Here is a 20,590-nt window from a genome sequence, read left to right on the forward strand (position 1 = left end):
CTAATGTGCTTTTGCTTTAATGTGCAATTGTGTCCCATATTGCCTGTACGTCTCCATTATCCAGCACACATCTCATTGACATTTAACAGCAGGCCTGCACACACTTGGTGTCAGTTTTGCTGAAAAGAGCTCAGAGAAGCTTCTCGCAGTGAATCATCAAGTTGCTGCATCTGTTTATTTAAGTGCTTCCAGTCTGAAGGAGCAAAGACTTCCCATTTTCTGTTGTTTAAGTTTGACCGGGTCAAATACTTGATTTGATTTTGATGTATATTGCACAGAATCTGGTGCACTGTTTAAGCAAAAGAAGACAGTTACCAAATAACCTTTATGGAATGAAATCACGAACTTCTGACTTGGATCTTCACGAATTGTTGCACAGCAAACATCTCGGAGTCTTTCAGTATCATAGTGTCTTTATGCATAATTAACTTTTCATCTTTTGGTGAGCAAGAAAGTTATTTGTAGGCGTGGGCACGAAAAAACAATGCAGTCTGTTATACAAGTGCCACGATGGCACAAACACTTCTGAGTCTGTTTTTTCATTTGAAACTGAACTGCAGCAGCAGTAATTAAAGTCAGTCACCTCTTCTGTTGTGGAATTCTTACCGCGCTGTCATATCGTACCTGTTTCCTCCTCCTCCTCCTCCTCCTCATCGCCTCCCCCTCTGTCCTCTCTCATCCAAATGATTTCTGCTCCTGCAACTTTTATGTAACCTCAGAGAATGATTAAGTAACCATGAAAACATTTTAAAAACAGATCCATCTCAGTGACTTTCATCATTGTCCTCTCCTCACCTTTGGCTCCAGAAAACTCATTTCTTGAAGCCTCTTTTCAGATGAATTGCTCAGAGCCTCTGATGTTTACACAAATTCAAGTCTGTGAGGAAAGTTTTTAATGTGCATGATGTGTGTTTATGTGCACATATGCACAGAGGCTGCGTAAAGGAGAGAAAGGGGAAAGAAACATATCTTTTATAGGAGCAGTAATTAGCATAGCACCTCTTATGTGAAAGTTTATTACTGACAAGTTATGTGCACAACAAATCAAAGCTAAAATCTGCAAATCTGAAAGTGAAAGTCCACCACTGAGTTATGCATATGTTAAACTTCATACACATTTTCCATGCAGCCCAGAATTAATGACCACACAAACTGGAGGCCTACATGTGGACCACATAAACCTGTTTGAAAAGACATCCAGTGTAGCTAAAACAGAAGTGTGTGCACAAGCTAATTTTTTGCTCTACCCCTTTAAACTTTCCTGCTAATGTCTCCTTCTTATCTAACGCACAAAAACACATCTTGCCCTGCACAACCTACCAAATATCCACTGGTGACATCATTTTGCATGCTAGCTGGCTCATAAGCTGGTCAGCTGCAGAATGCTAAATAAACAAAAAAAAAAAAAAAAGGAAAGCCTGCAAATCTCAATTTGGTCTGCTTAGATGCTGCTTTGGTCTTTTTTCTTCAGTAACACCGCTGATGCATGTCTTGTTAGCTCCAGCAAAACAGTGAATAGATGTTGGAAGCTCGTGACTACGATAACTTGAACTAATGCTGATGAATGCAGCATTAGTGATAAGAGATTTAAAACTTATTTTGGCATCATTTTTGAGTGATAATTGTGTTTCCACTTTGAGTTGAGTGTGAAATTGTTTACTCCTCAAATATGTTTTCTGATTCCTCAAAAGTTCTGTCATTAAAAAACTTCCTTACACTGAGGCCCAATCAGTTTAACTCTCTAACTGGGGTACCAGTGGGAGGGCAACCAGTTTTACCAGTTTTCCTCAAACTGCAATGAGTGCAGTAATCACATATTCTGCATTATCCAAGGACAAAGTACAACTGCATCGTGAAATAAAACAAATTTACAAGTGACAGCAGCGCCTCTCACTCAGGCTGTAATTTTCCAAATGGCAGAACACAGTAATGATAGAAGTCTAATCTGTCCTTTCATCAGCCCCAAAGTGAAAATCAATGAGACAGTGAAAAGGGAAAGAGAGAGCCAGGGGCGTTTAGTCAGAGCCAGAATACAACAAATGACATACCGTGTATGAACACACTCCTGCAAAGCCGCCAACACCGCATCTCCTTCACACCAGTGTATGAATAGTGTAATCAACATTTGAATAATGATCCCAGTTTGACTTTATTAAAGTCTCTCCTGCGAGCTGGCCCCACACTGCTCGGTGTAATTAGAGGGTAGTGGTGAAATGAGATGGAGAGCAATCATTGTTTTCTTTTTTCTGTCTTTTGCTTTCACTCAAAGTAAAGAAGACTACTCTGAATTACTATCAGCAGCAGAGCGATCAATAGGTTTTATGATCATCATTATGTACAGTAGAATCCTGCTACAGATCCTGCTAATCAAATCCGGCTGCCTGGGTTCATTCTTTGTTTGTCTTTGTCGAGCTGTGACTTCATTTCGTCTGAAAGCGCTGGCGTTCGTTAAGAGCTGAAAGTGGCTGGTAATTTGAACAGTATGAAAGCAGAAGTGTCTCCAGGGCCGGTGCCACACTCAACATTTAGTTTGGTTTTAAACAGGCGTGAAGGGCTTCTGTGTTACAGCGGTGAAAGCATCACTTAGAGGTACACTGTTGAACTTAGAAGCAGTTTGACTGATTCATTTCATGCTGAAGCGCTTGCCCAGTTCATAGGAAGGTGCAGCTTTGTCTTACAGCGCCTCCTAGTGACTGATTCTGGCCGTGCTCCACCTCCACCAGCATTAATAATATTTCAGTAAAACTTTACTCTGCAAAGGACGGTTCAGTCCTGCAGGTACTTTTACTTTAAGTACATTTTTGCTGTTCGTACTTGTGTTTTAATCAGTGAAATCTTGAATTTCAGAGTATTTTTAGAGGAGTATTGCTAGTTTTAGTCAAACAAACCAGTACTTCATACGCTCTAGAAATAAACCTGAGATGTGATATCGCAAGAGTCATTTTATTCAAAGGTATACACAAGCAGAGGAGCAGAAAAGAGCTGACTGGACATTAAATGTGGAACATAAGCACCAGACGAAGGAGTAAACACAGACGCAGAGGCAGACTGATACAGAAAAGGGCCTTTGTGATGAAAGACATCTGGAATCAGAAATGATTTGTTTGTCATACAAAGTCAGCTTTGTTACTAAATCTTATCAAAGTATGTATCTACATAGAAAAATAACTGAAATAAACACACATCAGGCACAGCGAAAACGGCTGACAGAAAGGGGGAAAAACGCAGCAGGAAAGACGACATCATCCATTACAGTGAAACCACAGAGTGCGAAAACATAAAGACAAACGAAAAAACATTTAAATTAACAATGAGCGAACACATTTCTGAATCACCTCCAGGGGATCTTTATGGCTTGGTCAAAGTGAAAAAAAATCTTCAATTTAGCCCCATAATTCTAAAGTTGCGTGCGGGTCAAACGAGTCCATCAAAAAGCAAAAATCTCAGTCGTTACAAAAACATCCCAGACGATAAAAATCCTCAAGTTTACAATATGGCTGTCATTTTTTTGGTCTCTTTAAATCACATTTACAGCTCGCACTGTCACCAGCAGTCCGTTCACTGAACTGCACACACTATTTACACTTAAAGTACAAAGCAGTTCGTCGCAAGCGGCTCGTCCACCTGCAGAAAATGTCAAAAGTAAAAGATTATTTTTCCACCCTGGAGACGAATCAGCAAACAGCTTTTATATACAGTAAACGCTCATCGAAACGGACCGTTAGAATTCAGACCGGTACCACTGATTTTACAACACTGATACTGCATTGTCTACGCCAAAAGCTGTAAGAATTTTTACATTTTCACAACTGATTCACAGTAAATCTACAGCCCTGTTGCAGCGTTTGAAGCCAGAACGCAGCAAAACTTGATCCTGAAAAATTTCAACATCAAACTGAAGATCAAAAGGTTTTGGATTTTCAGTCAATCCCGACAGACGACACCGAACACCGTTTGGTTACACTGTACAAAAATGTTGAAAATATGTCTGTTTCTGGGAGGCTTTTCTTTGCTTTCTGAGATGCCGTGGTCCTCTGGGCAAATCTTTCGATGCTGACGTGCTGTTTTCAGTCTGGGAACTCCTGAACTTCCCTTCTGTCTTCTGTTCACCACATGAACCTCTGTGTGGCTGTGCTGTCTGGCCAGCGGAAGGTCTTACTGATGAAGATGTAAAGCGTGGCAGCATTGACCGCTGTGTACAGAAGAAACTCCACAATGAGTCTGGGAAGAGAGGGGAGAGGCATGTGCAGGCGGTACATCAGGTAGGGAACGATGAAGTACCTGAACTCCAGCAGCTTCTGGGGCACCGTGGCAGCCAGGAGGCACACCAGGAACGCCAAAGTCCAGAACAGTGAGCGCGACTTGAAGGAGTCCAGAAAATTCCACCCCGCGAACACGTACGCTGGGACGAGGAGGAAGCGCACCAGCTCGTGCTGCTGGAAGAGCCTCTTCCAGACGTAGAAGGGAAAGTGGCGGTTATCTGCCAGGAGGTACCTGTGGACGAAGGTGAACTTCCACACCAGCAGCAAGGAGACGCCAGTGACGAAGAGGAAGAACAACGGCTGTCTTTTCAGAGCCTGCAGGAAGCGAAGGACGCGGTAGTAACACAGCGAGACGGGGAGGGAGAAGAAGAGGGCGAAGGAAAAGAAATAGAAGAGCTGGGGGAAGTTGAGGCAGGCCTCGTGGCTCGTCCTGTCACCCACCACTATCCCATCATTCAGCACCACGAACACCAGGAAACCGACACCGACCACCGCGTACGGCCAGGCCACCAGCAGCACTGCCTTCACGTGACTGGGCGAGGTGAGGAACTCGAGCGTGAAAAGCATCACCTTCTTAGCTCCGCTGAACGACAGAGGGACCTGGGACGGAGGAGACTTCTCATCCCTCTTTTTCGTGTGCTCCACCCTCCAGGCCTCGTCCATTTTGGCGGCCACCAACGTGCCCACGCAGAAGGCCACCCAGATGATGTTGGTCTGGCGGAAGAACACGGAGCAGACACCGAGGAACGCCGACGCCTTGTGGCAGCCATACAGCATCATGAGGTAGGTGAAGAGGATGAAGAAAGTAGACCCGGCGTCGGTGTAGTAGAGGAAGTTGAAGAAGTAGAGCACGGGGAAGGTGGACAGAGACAGCGCTGAGAGGACTCGGCGTGAGGTTGTTCGTGTCTGGAAAGACAGGAAACGTGATATCAGAAAAGACGGAAATGACAAGTTCACTCACGTGCAATTGTAATCATTGTTTGGGAATACCTTCTCCCTAAGGTGCAGTTTACAGATGAGCAGGTACAGCAGGTAAAGGTTGCCACAGTTGAACAGAAGGTTGACGAAGCGCAGCATGGCGGTGGAACACACCACCGCACCGGTCAGGTCAGCGAGCCACACCACGGGCTTGATGACCCCCACAGAGACGAGGTAAAGGCCTGGGAGGGTGGTGATCATTGGGTCCCACTGCACAAGGATCGAAAAATTAAATCAACCCTGATGATGTCATAGCGATGTCATCCGAGTTATACTGTTCTGGGCTTGGAGACAAGTTTGCAACAGAAAGTCTGCATCACAAACTGGGGACATGGAGTTGGAAAGACATCGGTGTTCACCAGACGGGGGTCAAACAGAAGACACTATCAAGTTGCATCATGGGAAATGGAGGATCTACTTGGTTCCATTCTGCACTAAACACTCCCAACTTAATTAAAATACTAAAACACTGGAGGGGCCCTTTAAATTTTGTTATTAAAGTCTGTGATGCTGAATTTCGTGCTATACACGAAAGGTAGGACAACTTACATGGTGCATTATGTGAAAATAAAAGTAAGTAAAGAGTAACTGACTTGGAATTTGAAAAATAAATGAAATGAAATAACCGATGAAGATCCTTTAATCTCCTCTTTCCTACAGTCTGCACTGTGCTTGATAAAGCTGGCCGGCGTGTACGTTACAGTACTTGTTGGCAGATAAACCTCCATTAATGCCTTTCTGTATGTTTGACACGGAGATTAAAAGGTCTCCACGCTGCAGCATCACTTTCAACAACAGGAGCTCCGCTGTTAGCTAACCTTAATCCCCTAAACAATGAGACATTTCATGGCTAGCGCGACTTTCAGAAAGCACCCACCTCGTTGAATTTTCCATGGCAGTATTTCTGAGCTTGTGGTATATGAAAAATCTCGTCCATGTACGGCTCCCTTTGCTCCCGAGTGACTCTGGAGAACAGCAAGCAGGATATCAAAAAGTTGGTGCTGCAGAGAGCAGTGAAGATGTAGCCTTCAAATTTCTCCATGTTTGATGACGAAATCCGGTGTAAACGTAAGTGCGGTTCAAAGCTAGCTGTAATAGTGTTGTGTGAACCGCATAACGATTAGATTCGTGTGTGAAAACCACTGAAAGATCTCAGTGTTGATAGAAACTGGCTGCACTCGGTGCTGTTTCGATAAACGGAAGAGTTTTTATTTTTGACAGCTGGCGGTCCGTTTCAGAAACATGCTCGTGTCGGTACAGAAACAATTTTTATTCATTCCTAGGTTGCGTTATGTAGTTTACCATCATATTTCTAGCAAGTAATAATCACCATAATTACACGTATTATATCTTTTAAATGCTAAAGCTTTAAGGTTCCGTTTTCTTGCTTCTGGGGAACTGTTTCCTTAAAGAGGAACGTTGCTCCTAAGCGGTGTCACCGTGTTATGGTTCCCCCATGTGCAGGCGTTCACGTTAGGCGCGGTTAATCGTGATTTCTTAATAGTTCGTCAAACAATTGTTCAGCATGCATTTAACTCACAAATTAGAGCTTTTTCCCGACCAAAGAGTGACTCAAATGCTTTTCAAGGAGGTTAAAAATGCCGCAGAGTTGAGACAGAGTGCCATGGCGGGTAAAATACAAGGTGCCTTGATCAACCCAACGATGGTGAGATACTTTCAGTGAGCTTTAGCAATGTTTAATCAAAGTTTTGTGCACTTTAGTTCATTAGTTCTTATGTGTATCCATTAGCTAACAATAGTATGACTTTCCACACAGAACAAATGTCTCGACAATTGCTTTCTTTTTCATTTAGTTGGTGAATTCTTTCCAAGTGCTGGTCGCTGCCAACAAGGCTGTTAACTTACAGAAAATTGGGAAAATGAAGACAAGAAGTTTATACTCAGAAATAATCTTCAACCTATCACCTACTAATAATGTAAGCAACCAAAACCTAACTTCCTTTTCTTTATATCACTGTTCATTTCTTGATGTATGTTGCTTTCAGCCTTTGCTCTCTTCTCTATCAGATATCTAAAAAATGGAAATGTCCTATTTCATGTATGTCCTCCCTATGACAGATCTCAGAGGCTTTTAAAAGGTTTGGGATCTCTGATGGTGATGACTCTGTAATGGTGGTCCTGGTTCACAACGAAGATGAGTCTCAGCTTCTGTCAGACATCACAGCCAGGGTGAACGGACGGCAGGTCCCGGTGGACGACGTGTCCTCGCTGTCAGACCAGGCACAAATCAGAAAGGTTCTCCATCTCTGCTTTCCTTTATAATCACAACTTGCATGGGCATCTGTTGACAAATAATTTAGTCAAATCTAGGACATGTGCACACACTGTATATACTCCTCATTAACTGAGTGGAAGTGCTATTAGTGAAAGAGGACATTTTTAGATACTGGACATCTTTGCTTCTACTCGATAAGATTTCATGAGCATTCCTGTTCGTCTGAGCCCTTTTTCTCCTTTTTTTCAGCTGTATAAAGTCACTCCCCAGGAGGAGAAGTGTGGGTCTCTGCTGGACGCAGTTGTATGCAGGATGGCCACCAAAGATGTCATGTAGCTGCGACAGGAAGGACCAAAACGGGACTTTTTTTTTTCAAGAAAAAAAAAAAAAGACAGCTGCCTTTCTTCACATGAGGTGTTTTTCCACCCCCTCAAAACTGCAAACATTGTGCACTCCATGCAAACTGAAACTGTTATATATAAGTCATATTATGAACCTCAAGCTAAAGGACTTCACCTGTCTTTTCCCCTGCTTGCATTTTCTTTGGAAGTGTTAGACTCTGACAGATGTGGAAAAAGTCTGAGAGGCAGTGGAGGAATCATTTCACTTTATTTAATATCATCTTGCATTCCCGCAGCAACTTTTCATGCTTCTCCTTCTTTCCTCTGAACCTTTTTCAGTTGTTTTTCTTCCTGAAAGTTGAAGGTGAGCTCTGAGGTTTTTGACAGCAGGGGACAGTGATGTAAAGCTGGTCCCCTGCCAGAAATCTGTGAATAATGAATCCAAAGCGCTCTGGGCCAAAAAAGCAGAAGACTATATCTGCAGCCACAACAGTGACATGAAAGAGTCATTGTTGCTGTCAGCCCAAGAAGACGAGAATATTAAATGTGCTGGTTGTCTGAAACGTTTCCGCTTTGTTCTTTTAAGTCACCTTGAAAGAGGCACTGAAATTGTTTTGTTTGTCCAACTGGTTTTCATCTTCACAGCATGTTACACGATCAGGAGACAACAAGTAAAACCAAATTGCATATTGGCAGAGAAGAAAAGTCACATTTTAGTCGTGTTTGTTTGGCAGTCAGGGAAGTTGGCGAGCTCATCTTTGCCGACGTTGCCTCCGCTGAGGATGCACACCACGTTCTTCCCCTCCAGCTCGGGTATCTTGTCGTTAATGATGGCAGCGAACGCGGCGGAGCCCGACGGCTCCACCACGAGTCCGGACCCGTAGAGGGTGGACACGGCAGCCTTGATCTCCTCGTCGTTTATAAGGACGATCCCCTCCACATAACGCTGACACAACTCGAAGGGCAGGGTGCCTGTGGCGCAAAGAGAAAGAGAGATCCAGATTACAGCAGGAACAGCAGTGATGTTTGACCTGAAAAACAACAATACTTTTGTCGAATAGGTGATGAACAGACCAACAAAAGTCTTAATTTACAGCCACAAAGAGAAAGATGGACAGAAACAGCTTTAATAATACCTGCAAAAGGTGGAGCAAGTCCTGAGGCGATGCTTTTGGTGTCCATGCCCACTGGCTTCTTCTCAATGAAGCTCTTGTACATGGTGCAGGCTGAGCTCAAACAGAAGGACAAGTTCGAGTTCACTGAGCTGCTCGTCTGTGTGTGCAGCAGCTGCTCTGCTCCTCTTACCTCCTTCTGGTTCCACACCGTAGATTCTGGTCTTATGGCAGCCCGACAGTTTGATGGCAGCAGCCACACCAGCCAGCAGCCCCCCTCCACCACAGCACACCACCACCACATCCGGCTTGGGCATCACCTCCAGCACCTCCATACCAAGACTGCAGGCACACACATGTTCGGCTTAAATACTGGTACTTTTCAAATGCATTGTAATAAACCTCTAAAGAACAATAAATGACTACAGTGTATCAAAACAGTTGTTGGAATGATGGATTTTGAGTCATCCACCATCAGCCCTCAGTGTACCTGGCGTGTCCTGCTATCAGATCCAGGTCATCATAGGAGTGCAGGAAGGTCATGCTGTCCTCCTGAACGCAGCGATTCACCACATTCATCAGACAGGAGGTGGGAACTCGCTCCACCTCCACCCCGAAACTCTTGAGGATCAGAGTGACACTTTTATTACCACATATAACCACATACTGTAACATCAGTCACACAGCAGATGACCTCTGACCTGTATGAGGATGGATCTGGACGCTGGGGCAGTTTCTGGCATCACCACCTTCCCCTTTGAACCATAGTGTTTGGAGGCGTACGCGAAAGACTTCCCATAGTTCCCAGCAGACATGGTGACAAAATGACCCCCCTTCTGCCTCCTGGCAAACTGATTGGCCACTCCTCTGATCTTAAACGACCCTGTCAGTTAAATGTAAGACAGCTCTTCAGTGATGAGCCATCACAGGTGTGGCTGTGTGCAGTGAATCAAAGTGTTTCCTCGTACCGGTCCTCTGCATGTTCTCCAGTTTGATGTGGATGTTGCAGCGGATGTTGAGGGGCAGCGTTGTCTGGCACCAGGGGATCATGGGAGTGTTGATGACACCCAATGGGCTGTTTCTCACTGTCTCCCTGGCGTCTCTCAGCAGATCCAGGGTGACGGCATCTGCAGACACCTCACCCATCTGTGACAGAAACACAGAGTTTAATGTCAGGAATACATTCAACACAGCAACAATAACAAAAATGTGTGTAAGTCATATTTTTTCAATTACTAGTGCAGTTTTAGATATTATTATTCTTATAGGATTTCACATCTGGCCTGGACACATCTTCTGTACAAATATCGAATAATATTAGTGAGCTATTATTTAAAAATCACTGGTAAAGATATTTCTAGCTGGTCTGCTGATGCTGGACATGTGAGCAGTCCTCGTACGCTTACAGATTTATTAAGAACAGCTCATGAACGTCGACTTTCAGATCCTACTTTTAACAAGAGTCGTTCAGTTAACCATAAAGACATGTTATACGTATTAGGCTTATTTCCCACTAACCTTATAATCTGTTTGTTTATTTTTTCAGTCACTTTAAAGTGTGACGGCCCCGTGATGTTTACTGTGTTACAGTCTTTGCGGCTCTCGCCAGCACCGTCGTTCCAAAATGCAACGCGTTTCGAGTCGGACGCTATTATTCAACGGACCGCAAACATGGCAGCGCCCGCAAACGGCAGGGAAGAACGGTTAGCTAACGTCTGTCAATTAGCTATGTAAGAAAAATAACATTAGTAGAAAGGAGTGTCCTTTGAAAACATGGGTTTCATGAGACACGTCGTGTGCGCCATGTCTGGCGGCGTGGACAGCTCTGTGGCGGCGCTGTTACTGAAGAGAAGAGGTGAGAAAAACCTGTAAAGTCTGACAAATACACAGAAACACACCTGAGCTGACTTCATTATGCTCCACCTGAACAAGGAAGCACCTAATTTTTAATTATAAATGACAACAAATACCCTGCTTCTGCTGTCAAATGTGCTAGCCTAATGACACAGGCTTGTTTTTGTGTCCTCCGTGTGAAGGCTACAGTGTCACAGGAGTTTTTATGAAGAACTGGGACTCGCTGGATGAGAGCGGAGTGTGCAGCACAGAGAAAGACTGTGAGGACGCCTACAGAGTGTGTCAGATCCTGGACATCCCCTTCCATCAAGTGTCCTATGTCAAAGAGTACTGGCACGAAGTTTTCAGGTATTTGTGGCTGCCTAACACATTGATTTCCAACTATGTTGATAACTGGTCAATATTCTCTGATTTCAGCTTCTTAAATGTGAATATTCTTCTTTACTCCTCTATGACTCTCTGATCTCTACGTTTCACCATTTTCTGACATTTTATAGACCAAACAGCTAATCAATTCATTGAGAGAATAATCTACGGATTCAATCAACAATGAAAGTAATCGTCAGTTGCAGCCCCGATCATAATTGTCTTTTGGTTCAATAACTCTTTAAAGTGCATGCATTGTTTGTCTTTTGCTCCTTTTAGTAATCTGTTGAAGGAATATGAGAAGGGCAGGACACCGAATCCGGACATACTTTGCAACAAGCACATCAAATTCAACCATTTCTACAAGTATGCCATCAACACTCTGGGTATGTGATCATAATGTGGTCGTACACATACGCTAAGCCGCTTAATATCTGTTTAACCTGTTTCCTTTTTGAACTGGAACACGACACAAGTGTCCCGTTCAATAACACTTTTAATTTGCGTTTTGCTGTTGTTGATGAAGGTGCTGATGCCATGGCAACAGGCCACTACGCCAGGACCTCGCTGGAAGACGAAGAGGTTTTCCAGCAGCCGCACACGCCGCAGCGCACCACCCTCTTCAGAAACCGATTTGAGATTCGAAATCGTAAGAGCTTGACTCACTGGCAGTGAAGTTGCACCGCAGCGCGAGCTCTGAGGTCAGACGCTCAGACTGTCTTAACGCTCTGTTTCCTCCTCCTCAGCGGTGAGGTTGCACAAAGCAGCGGATCTCCTCAAAGACCAAACCTTCTTCCTCAGTCAGATTTCCCAGGATGCCCTGCGACAATCCCTGTTCCCACTGGCCGGACTCACCAAAGACTTTGTTAAAAAGATTGCTGCTGAGGCAGGGTTTCACCATGTGCTGCAGAGGAAGGAGGTAGCCACACACACACACACACACACATGAATTCATAAAGAAAAACATTTCAGTCATGTTGATACTCCATCAGGAGAGCATAAATATTGAGTTGTTTGTGTTTGTATGCCTTTCAGAGCATGGGCATCTGCTTCATTGGAGAGAGAAACTTTGAAAACTTTATATTGGAGGTTAGAATTGAGCATTTGTTCCACATCATTTGGCTCATTTGACTTGTTTTCTTTCTTTATTTGGTGTATGAAAATATACATGTAACCCATTTCTGCTTTCTTCTGTTTCCAGTATCTGGAACCTAAACCAGGGAACTTTGTCTCTATTGAGGACGGGTCTGTGGTGGGAACACACAAAGGTGTGTTTGTAACTGGCTCTCTGGCAAAATGAAGAACTGGTGTGTCACTACGACATTATCACACACACAGAATCTAATGGTATGCGTCCTCTGAATGACTTCCTGTCCCTTTTCTTTTCATTTTGTGTCCCCGTCTGTCCAGGCTGGTTCACTCTGACGCTGGGCCAGCGGGCGAGGATTGGGGGCCAGAGAGAGGCCTTGTTTGTGGTGGACAAAGACATCACTACTGGAGATGTGTTTGTGGTGAGAAAGTCTGTTTTTGTCTTCTATCTCCTCCTCTCACATCTCATGATTAATGTTTTTGCTAAGAGCAATTTGCATTTACATTGATTTAGCTTTTTTAAGGTGTAGCCTTAGTTTGAAACATCACCAATATTTGCTTCTCCTTTATCCTTTACATTCCTCGTGAGTCAGGCTCCAGCTACCAATCACCCGGCTCTTTTCCGCGACACGGTGCGGACCGACCGCTTCCACTGGATAACGGTTGACCCACCTCCTGAACTCGCCAGGACCCAGATGATGGAGTGTCATTTCCGCTTCATCCACCAGATGCCGCTCAGTGAGTGATGTCATCGGCGTCTGCACACTGATGAATAATGTATTATTTACTAAGGAGGAAAATATAGCTTTCTTTGTGCTTTCCAGTTCCCTGCACAGTGACGCTGAACATGAACGGCTCTGTGTGGATCTCACTCTCTCGGCCAGTCAGAGCTCTGACACCTGGACAGGTGACTGCTCACACACCTGTGTTACAGAATCAGTGTAACTGCATACTTAAACCTACACAGCTCTTCCTGTAAGAGTGTAACTGTGTCTTTTCTTCCATTCCTCTCCCAGTTTGCGGTGCTCTACAAAGGAGACGAGTGTCTGGGTAGCGGGAAGATCGTCCAGCTGGGGCCCAGTGAACACACGCTCCAGCAGGGCAGGGATCGGATGCAGGCGGCCTTGCAGCACAAGGAGCAGCAGACCCCTGAACCAGGCAGCTGAGAGGAGCTCACAGCCCGGCTGCTGGAAATGGCGGAGCATCCTGTTAGTGAAATAAGCTGTCTGTTAGACAGGGCTTCGTGGCGTAGTGCCTGTTCAAAGGGCCACGTGTGAGGCTGTTAGAAGCTGATTGTTTTTAACGTATCAACAGCATTGGTCCCACAAGGAGAAAAGGGTTGATTTCTGTACTGTTTTTAGTATTTGTGTGTCGATACTACTGTATGAGGTTATCTGCCAGCTGCTCAGATAAACCATCTGCATTCAGGCCAAAGTGTTTTAATTGGACATTAGATGGTAAGACGCTGATTTACTAAGTAGCAGAAACCTTATTTTGAAAAGCTTTTCTGACTATTCACTTTTTCTAACATCACTAAACAGATCTACAGCGATCCACATCAGGCACAGTGTGTCTGTTTCTGCTGTTACTGTTCGCTATGCATCGCTAAGACGACCTGCACCTCGACTTCAGATTATTTAAGGCAAAAGCCTGTTGGATATCACATACTTTAAGAAACAGCGGATGTTTTTATCACACCAGAGAAGAAAATCAAAGTTTGTCTTTTTTACAAAGTATTCAGCTCTGAAACGTCTCAGTAGATTGGAAACAATCCAAACTTTTGTTTGGAGTGTTTTCATTTTCTCAGTGGAAGAAGGGCTGTTTTTCAAGGACGCTGGTAGTCTGAGCCCTTTCATGCTGTTTTTCTGTATTCTGTATAAGTGAGAAACCTTTTACTGACCCGAGGAACTGGAGGCATAGAGCTGCAAAATTCAGCGAAATATCAAAATATTATTGAAGTTGTAATAATGTTCAAGCGCAGCGTGCATGTTTGCAGGAGCTGCAGCTTACAGCTTCTTCATGACATATGAGGCATTGTGGTGCTACAGCGATGCCCCAGCCTACAAATCATGTTCTCCGCTCGTGAGGGAACATGATTGTTTACGGACTCCAGCTAAAATCACATCTTCATTTTTATATATTTTGCAGGGAAATTGAAAAATGACCACTCACGCTAAAACTGTGACTCGTATGGCATTCGCTGTAGCTGTGGAAATAATTATGACTGTGAAATAAAGCCATGCTTGGAGGGTCTGGTGGGATTTGACTCTAAGCCAGCAGGGTTATCTTCTCACGTCCACCACAGAGACCACCAGTGAAAGAGACTCTGATTTTGTCATGTTTATTCAATATAATGGGATTCTAAGTTGTCATTTCCTGCCGTCTCTAAGGCCGCTCATGTTTTCCATGAATCTCCCTCCTGTCCTTACTGTCAGCCATGTTCATGCCGCGTCTGTGCCAACTGCAAACCTACACTGGTGATCAGTGTTAATGTGTGACTGTTTGTTTCTACTTAAGTACCAAGGTATTCATTTCATTTCTCAAAGCACGACGTCCAGAGGAGTCACATGTTTTCTCCTCGAAGGAAAAATGATGTTCAAAAGCCTGTTTACGTTAAACAAAGGAGACATTATTTCCTAAAAACGTACCCAGACAAACAATCGCAATGTGCCAGTTGGTTCTATTGTTGTAAATAATTGAAAAGACAGTTTAACTGTTAAACCTTTTATTACTCAGCTGTTATATACTGTTATTCTGTTTTTTGGGGAAAAAATGTTTTAAAAAACCCTGTAAGAACATTTGAAGTGCCTTTTCTCTTTATTGTCGTAGGTCATGAAACGTGAATCCTTCCATAACTACAAACTGTAAATACTTTGACGAATGAGTAAATAAACCTAATAAGTGATGTTTTGTCTTGGTTTTCGTTGGCCTGTAGGCCCTAATTATCTGTCCAGAGTCAAGATATACTTAAGAAAAATGCGGCATTGAGTCGTGCTGTGTTTGTCCTACAGCCATTGGTCCACACGGGGGCGCTACGATACAACATTAACCTCCAAGGTGAACCTGTTATTCTGCAGACAGCATTGTTTGGCACAAACATCAGAGTGGATATCCCAAGGAATCCCAATGACAGTCACGACAGAGCTTAATTATGCCAATTTAAGTTCATCAGCTTGTCCAGAACACATTTTAGTTTTTGGTTTCCTTGTTAGTCATCATGTCAGCTCAAAATTGGGCTTTTTTTTTAGAGGGAAGAAGACAAATGTTACAAGAATCCAGAGAACATAAAGGCTCAAACAACACCTAAAGCAAAAAATAAAGAGCGTTTGTGGCTTTTTTTAAAGTGAAAATAAAAGTTCCAAAAACGAAAAGAGAGAAAAATAGATGCATTTTAAAGGCTTAGCTCATATTTTCCACTATTAGTTTTCCAAGCGTATCCAGAAGGAGCCATGCTTATATTCTGAGATGTTATCCTGAAACTATTGCAGTGCAGCGACTCACTGATCATTTGGTCTATAAAGCTCTAACATTGGTAAGGTTTGCTGAAAACTTATTAGAATAAGAATCTAACTACTTACAGATGAGTGGCAGCTGATGGGAGTTTTGTGACTTAAAGGTCAAAAACTGTACTGTATTCAGTTAATTGTTATGTTTTTCAACGCACCATCACTGCTCACAGCCACTTCAACAAACCCAAGCTGTAAGGGAGCGACGCTCAGACACTCATTAGGAATTTTACCCGACTCTCACTCTATTGTAATAACAATGCACTTGCGCGCATTGGTCACCCGGTCAGGACCACTTCCTCAATCTCCATGAGAAAAAAAAGCCCCCCTGTGAAAGCGTCCCAAAGGGAGAACACAGCAGGTTTATGGAAATAAGCCTCTGAGGAGGAGAGGAGGAGGAGGAGGAGGAGGAGGCGGAGGAGAGCCACGGAGCCATTTTGTACTCATTTTTAAACTCAGAGGAACGCAGCCGCTGCGCGCCGTGGATACTATGGAAACCGAGCGTCTTTTTCCGCGTTAAAACTCCACTATGAGGGATAAAAGCAAAACGCGGTGTTGGGAGAGGGAGAGTTAATGCTTTTGCGGAGGAGTTTCGGTGAAGTTGGATGGGATTTGGCAGGTTTAAAAGCATGGAGCTCTCGATGTGTTGGATTTGGGTTTGTGCCCTGTTCAGCGTGCCGCTTGCGGGATGTTTGGAGATGCACCTTTCGGAGACTTTACAGCCCGGGACCCTTTTGGCAAACCTGTCGCTCGGCCCTGGATGGACTTATAAAACTGACAGGACTTTATCCACTAAATCCATTCAAGGCTTTTTCCAAGTTGAGAGGCACGATGGAGTTATCCGCCTGTCCCGCAAAGTTCAGTGTGCGCACACGGCGAACCCGGCGCCTGTTTATTTCAGAACAGGTTCCACAACATCTGGAGACGTTATTCTGACACAGTTTAATGTGTTTGTCCACGGCCAGGACTGTTTTATTAAATACAAGAGAAAGAAAGCGCCAGGTAAGCCAGACATTCACATTAAACACCTTTCAAAACTGGAGGCGACTTCCTGCTTCCCCGCAGGTAAATTGCTCTTGAATGTAACACAACTTTTGCCTACCTTTACGCGCAACACCGCCTTTTTGGACAGCGTGTGCGTTGGAGAAGAGTTGAGCGCAGTGTTCAGCCATGGGCATTTGTTTCTGGCCACTGACCTATGTTTTGAGCACAGAGGAGAGCCCGAGGTGAGTTTACACTGTGCGTTACACAGCTCTCCAGGCGGCAGGCTCTCCGTGCAGCTGAGCCTGACGTTTGTTAAAGTGCCTAAACAACACGGATCCCTCTCAGAAACCACCCAGGGAAAGTCTGGCAAATTGATCCACAGGGGCAAGCGACAGGTAAACGCGTCTCCCCAGTTCCAGCTCCCCAACTATCAAGTGTCCGTGCCCGAGAATGAGCCTGCAGGCACGCGAGTTATCACCCTGAAAGCCACTGACCCGGATGATGGAGAGGCAGGGAGGCTGGAGTACACCATGGAAGCTTTGTTTGACAGCAGGTCCAATGACTTTTTCAGCATTGACTCTCAGACAGGAAGCATAAAAACCGTCCAGTCACTAGACAGAGAAGTCAAAGACACCCATGTTTTCAAAGTCACTGTAACTGACAACGGCTCCCCTAGAAGGTCTGCCACTTCTTACCTCACTGTCACTGTGAGTGACACTAATGACCACAGTCCAGTGTTTGAGCAAACTGAATACCGTGTCAACATCCGGGAGAACGTAGAAGTGGGGTTTGAAGTGATGACAATCCGAGCCACAGACGGGGACGCTCCTTCCAACGCCAACATGATTTATAAAATTGTGAACAGCGATGGAGTCAACTCTGTGTTTGAAATTGACCCCCGGAATGGCCTGGTGAGGATCAGGGAGAGGCCTGACCGGGAGACTCAGGCCCAGTATCAGCTGATTGTTGAGGCCAATGACCAGGGTAAAGACCCAAGTCCCCACAGTGCCACCGCCACTGTCCATATATTTGTAGAGGATGAGAATGACAACTACCCACAGTTCAGTGAAAAGAGGTATGTTGTACAGGTTCCAGAGAATGTGGCAGTCAACACTAAAGTCATCCAGGTGGAAGCTACAGACAAAGATCAGGGCAACAACGCCAAAGTTCATTACAGCATCATCAGTGGAAATGTTAAGGGACAGTTTTACATTCACTCCCCCACCGGTGTGATTGACGTCATCAATCCTCTGGACTATGAGATGATTCGGGAATATAATTTGCGGATTAAGGCTCAGGACGGTGGCAGGCCTCCTCTGATAAATGGCACAGGGATGGTGGTGGTGCAAGTAGTGGACGTGAATGACAATGCTCCCATGTTTGTCAGCACACCTTTCCAGGCGACTGTGTTGGAAAACGTGGCCATTGGTTACTCTGTGATCCACATTCAAGCAATTGATGGTGATTCAGGAGAAAATGCCCGTTTGGAATACCGGTTAACAGACACCACGCCTGGTTTTCCGTTCACCATCAACAACAGCACAGGCTGGATTACGGTGAGTGATGAGCTTGACAGGGAGACCACTGACTTCTACACCTTCGGCGTGGAGGCGAGAGATCATGGTGTACCTGTGATGTCTTCCTCAGCCAGCGTCAGCATCACGGTGCTTGATGTGAATGACAACGTACCCACATTTACAGAGAAGATCTACTCACTGAAGATTAATGAGGACGCAGTCGTGGGGACCAGCGTTCTGACAGTGACAGCCGTGGACAGGGACGTCAACAGTGTGGTGACCTATCAGATCTCCAGTGGCAACACCAGGAACCGCTTTGCAATCACTAGCCAGAGCGGCGGCGGTCTCATCACTTTAGCCCTCCCTTTGGACTACAAACAGGAACGCCAGTATGTCCTGACAGTCACTGCCAGCGATGGAACACGCTACGACACCGCTCAGGTGTTCATCAATGTGACGGATGCCAACACACACCGGCCCGTCTTCCAAAGTGCCAACTACCAGGTGATGCTCAGTGAAGAAAAACCGGTGGGCTCCACTGTGGTGGTGATCAGCGCGACGGATGAAGACACGGGGGAAAATGCTCGCATCACGTATGTGATGGAGGACAATGTTCCTCAGTTTAAAATTGACCCGGATTCAGGTGCCATCACAACACAGATGGAGATTGATTATGAAGACCAGGCCTCCTACACATTAGCCATCATTGCCAGAGATAATGGCATCCCTCAGAAATCTGACACCACCTATGTGGAGATTATCATCCTTGATGCCAATGATAATACGCCTCAGTTTCTTCGGGATATGTACCAGGGGAGTGTATTTGAAGATGCACCTGTCTACACCAGCGTTCTGCAGATCTCTGCTTCAGATAGAGATTCTGGCTCAAATGGCAGGGTGAGCTATACGTTTCAGGGTGGTGATGATGGAGAGGGGGATTTCATCATAGAGACTTACTCTGGTATCATCAGAACTGCTCGTAAACTGGACCGCGAGAATGTTCCTGTTTATAATCTGAAAGCCTTTGCTGTGGATAGGGGGGTTCCGCCTCTGAAAGCAGCAGTTCCCATTCATGTGGTTGTCCAGGACATAAATGACAATGCTCCAGTGTTTGAGAAGGATGAGCTGTTCATTGACGTGGAGGAGAACAGCCCGGTGGGGTCCGTCGTGGCCCGGATCTCTGCCACCGACCCCGATGAGGGCACCAATGCTCAGATCATGTACCAGATTGTGGAAGGGAATATTCCAGAGGTTTTCCAACTGGACATCTTTAATGGTGACCTCACTGCACTCACAGACCTGGATTATGAGACCAAAACAGAGTATGTCATTGTAGTCCAGGCCACTTCAGCACCACTAGTGAGTCGGGCCACTGTGCACATCCGCCTTGTAGACATGAATGACAATAAGCCGGTGCTGCAGAACTTTGAGATTATTTTCAACAACTATGTCACCAATAAGTCTAATAGTTTTCCATCAGGAATAATAGGAAAGGTACCAGCTCATGACCCAGATGTGTCGGATAAGCTGCGGTACAAGTTTGAATCTGGGAATGAGCTCAGTCTGCTGCTGCTGAACGAGGATACTGGGGATCTGAGGTTGAGCAGGGATCTGGACAACGACAGGCCCCTGGAAGCACCCATGACCATTTCTGTCTCAGGTAAGAAATAAATTTTATATATATTTACATTTCAAGCTGTTTTTTTAAGTGGAACTTTTCATGTTTCATGTTACATGTGTTAGTACATGCAAGCAAGGTGATAAGAAGTGTTGAGACGGGTCACCAAGTGTGATGTATCATCACACTGCTGAGTCAGTGCAGATTTTCTGTGGAATAGAGACTGGGGGCAGGTTGCGGCTGCAGTGTTGACTGTATGTTCAGTAAGTGTTTGCTGCAGGCTCTATGCAAGATCCGGTTGTGCTGCTTTTGTGCCATTTGGGTGATAAATGTATTGTGCAAGTGGTTGGTTGAGGTAATAAAAAGGTGCTAATAGAAGCACACCCTCATAGCCGAGCCGCTTTGTTGTTGCAGATATGTGGGTTTCTGTCAAAAGAAGGAGCACACACGTGCATGTAGTGCAGACATTTGCAGACACACAATTTCCCTCTGTTAGAGCTTGCAGTGTGTAGGCTTCACTCTTTGAAGTGCAGAGGCTGAAGGGTTTTGCCTCATGTTGGTGCGCTGCACTGAGCTTTATGAACATCTTGTGGCAAGATGTCTCCCAGGATTTCACCTGGTACCTTTCCTTGCTTTGAATAGTTTGTACAAGTCAATACTTGAAACTACCTCGATTTTGAATCATAGAGCGAGTTTTAGATCCAGAGTTTTGTTTTTACGGATAAAC

At 44.8% G+C, this 20,590-nt stretch overlaps 5 protein-coding genes across 8 annotated transcripts in view; 3 read left to right on the forward strand and 2 right to left on the reverse strand.

The window, feature by feature from the left end:
- Positions 1–2,928: 2,928 nt before the first annotated feature.
- Positions 2,929–6,463, reverse strand: alg10 (ALG10 alpha-1,2-mannosyltransferase). Its single transcript, XM_070992588.1, has 3 exons — positions 6,118–6,463; positions 5,253–5,450; positions 2,929–5,168 (listed from the first exon to the last, which is right to left on the reverse strand). The coding sequence occupies exons 1-3, from the start codon at positions 6,280–6,282 to the stop codon at positions 4,107–4,109; spliced, it is 1,425 nt and encodes a 474-aa protein (XP_070848689.1). The 5' UTR covers positions 6,283–6,463; the 3' UTR covers positions 2,929–4,106.
- Positions 6,464–6,674: 211 nt separating this feature from the next.
- tprkb (Tp53rk binding protein) lies at positions 6,675–9,363 on the forward strand. The gene is made up of 4 exons (XM_070992105.1): positions 6,675–6,906; positions 7,055–7,177; positions 7,320–7,496; positions 7,726–9,363. Exons 1-4 carry the CDS (start codon positions 6,766–6,768, stop codon positions 7,810–7,812), a joined length of 528 nt encoding a protein of 175 aa, XP_070848206.1. The 5' UTR covers positions 6,675–6,765; the 3' UTR covers positions 7,813–9,363.
- On the reverse strand, positions 8,068–10,533 carry srr (serine racemase). The gene is made up of 7 exons (XM_070992104.1): positions 10,448–10,533; positions 9,898–10,075; positions 9,631–9,812; positions 9,420–9,550; positions 9,123–9,271; positions 8,954–9,043; positions 8,068–8,789 (listed from the first exon to the last, which is right to left on the reverse strand). Exons 2-7 carry the CDS (start codon positions 10,073–10,075, stop codon positions 8,524–8,526), a joined length of 996 nt encoding a protein of 331 aa, XP_070848205.1. The 5' UTR covers positions 10,448–10,533; the 3' UTR covers positions 8,068–8,523.
- Positions 10,534–10,579: 46 nt separating this feature from the next.
- Positions 10,580–15,148, forward strand: trmu (tRNA 5-methylaminomethyl-2-thiouridylate methyltransferase). Its single transcript, XM_070992101.1, has 11 exons — positions 10,580–10,784; positions 10,966–11,131; positions 11,429–11,535; positions 11,676–11,798; positions 11,896–12,068; positions 12,185–12,238; positions 12,351–12,417; positions 12,560–12,660; positions 12,832–12,976; positions 13,063–13,145; positions 13,255–15,148. Exons 1-11 carry the CDS (start codon positions 10,703–10,705, stop codon positions 13,402–13,404), a joined length of 1,251 nt encoding a protein of 416 aa, XP_070848202.1. The 5' UTR covers positions 10,580–10,702; the 3' UTR covers positions 13,405–15,148.
- A 1,113-nt stretch (positions 15,149–16,261) lies between these two features.
- The window catches only part of celsr1a (cadherin EGF LAG seven-pass G-type receptor 1a), an 83,998-nt gene continuing 79,669 nt past the window's right edge, over positions 16,262–20,590 (forward strand). For all 4 annotated transcript variants that reach the window (XM_070992275.1, XM_070992274.1, XM_070992277.1 and 1 more), the window contains exon 1: positions 16,262–19,905. In XM_070992275.1, coding sequence (XP_070848376.1) covers positions 16,350–19,905 — 3,556 coding nt within the window. In that variant the 5' untranslated portion in view covers positions 16,262–16,349. The remainder of the gene's footprint in view (positions 19,906–20,590) is intronic.

Source organism: Chaetodon trifascialis, chromosome 22, assembly GCF_039877785.1.
Source record: "Chaetodon trifascialis isolate fChaTrf1 chromosome 22, fChaTrf1.hap1, whole genome shotgun sequence".
In the NCBI taxonomy this organism is placed as follows: Eukaryota; Metazoa; Chordata; class Actinopteri; order Chaetodontiformes; family Chaetodontidae; genus Chaetodon; species Chaetodon trifascialis.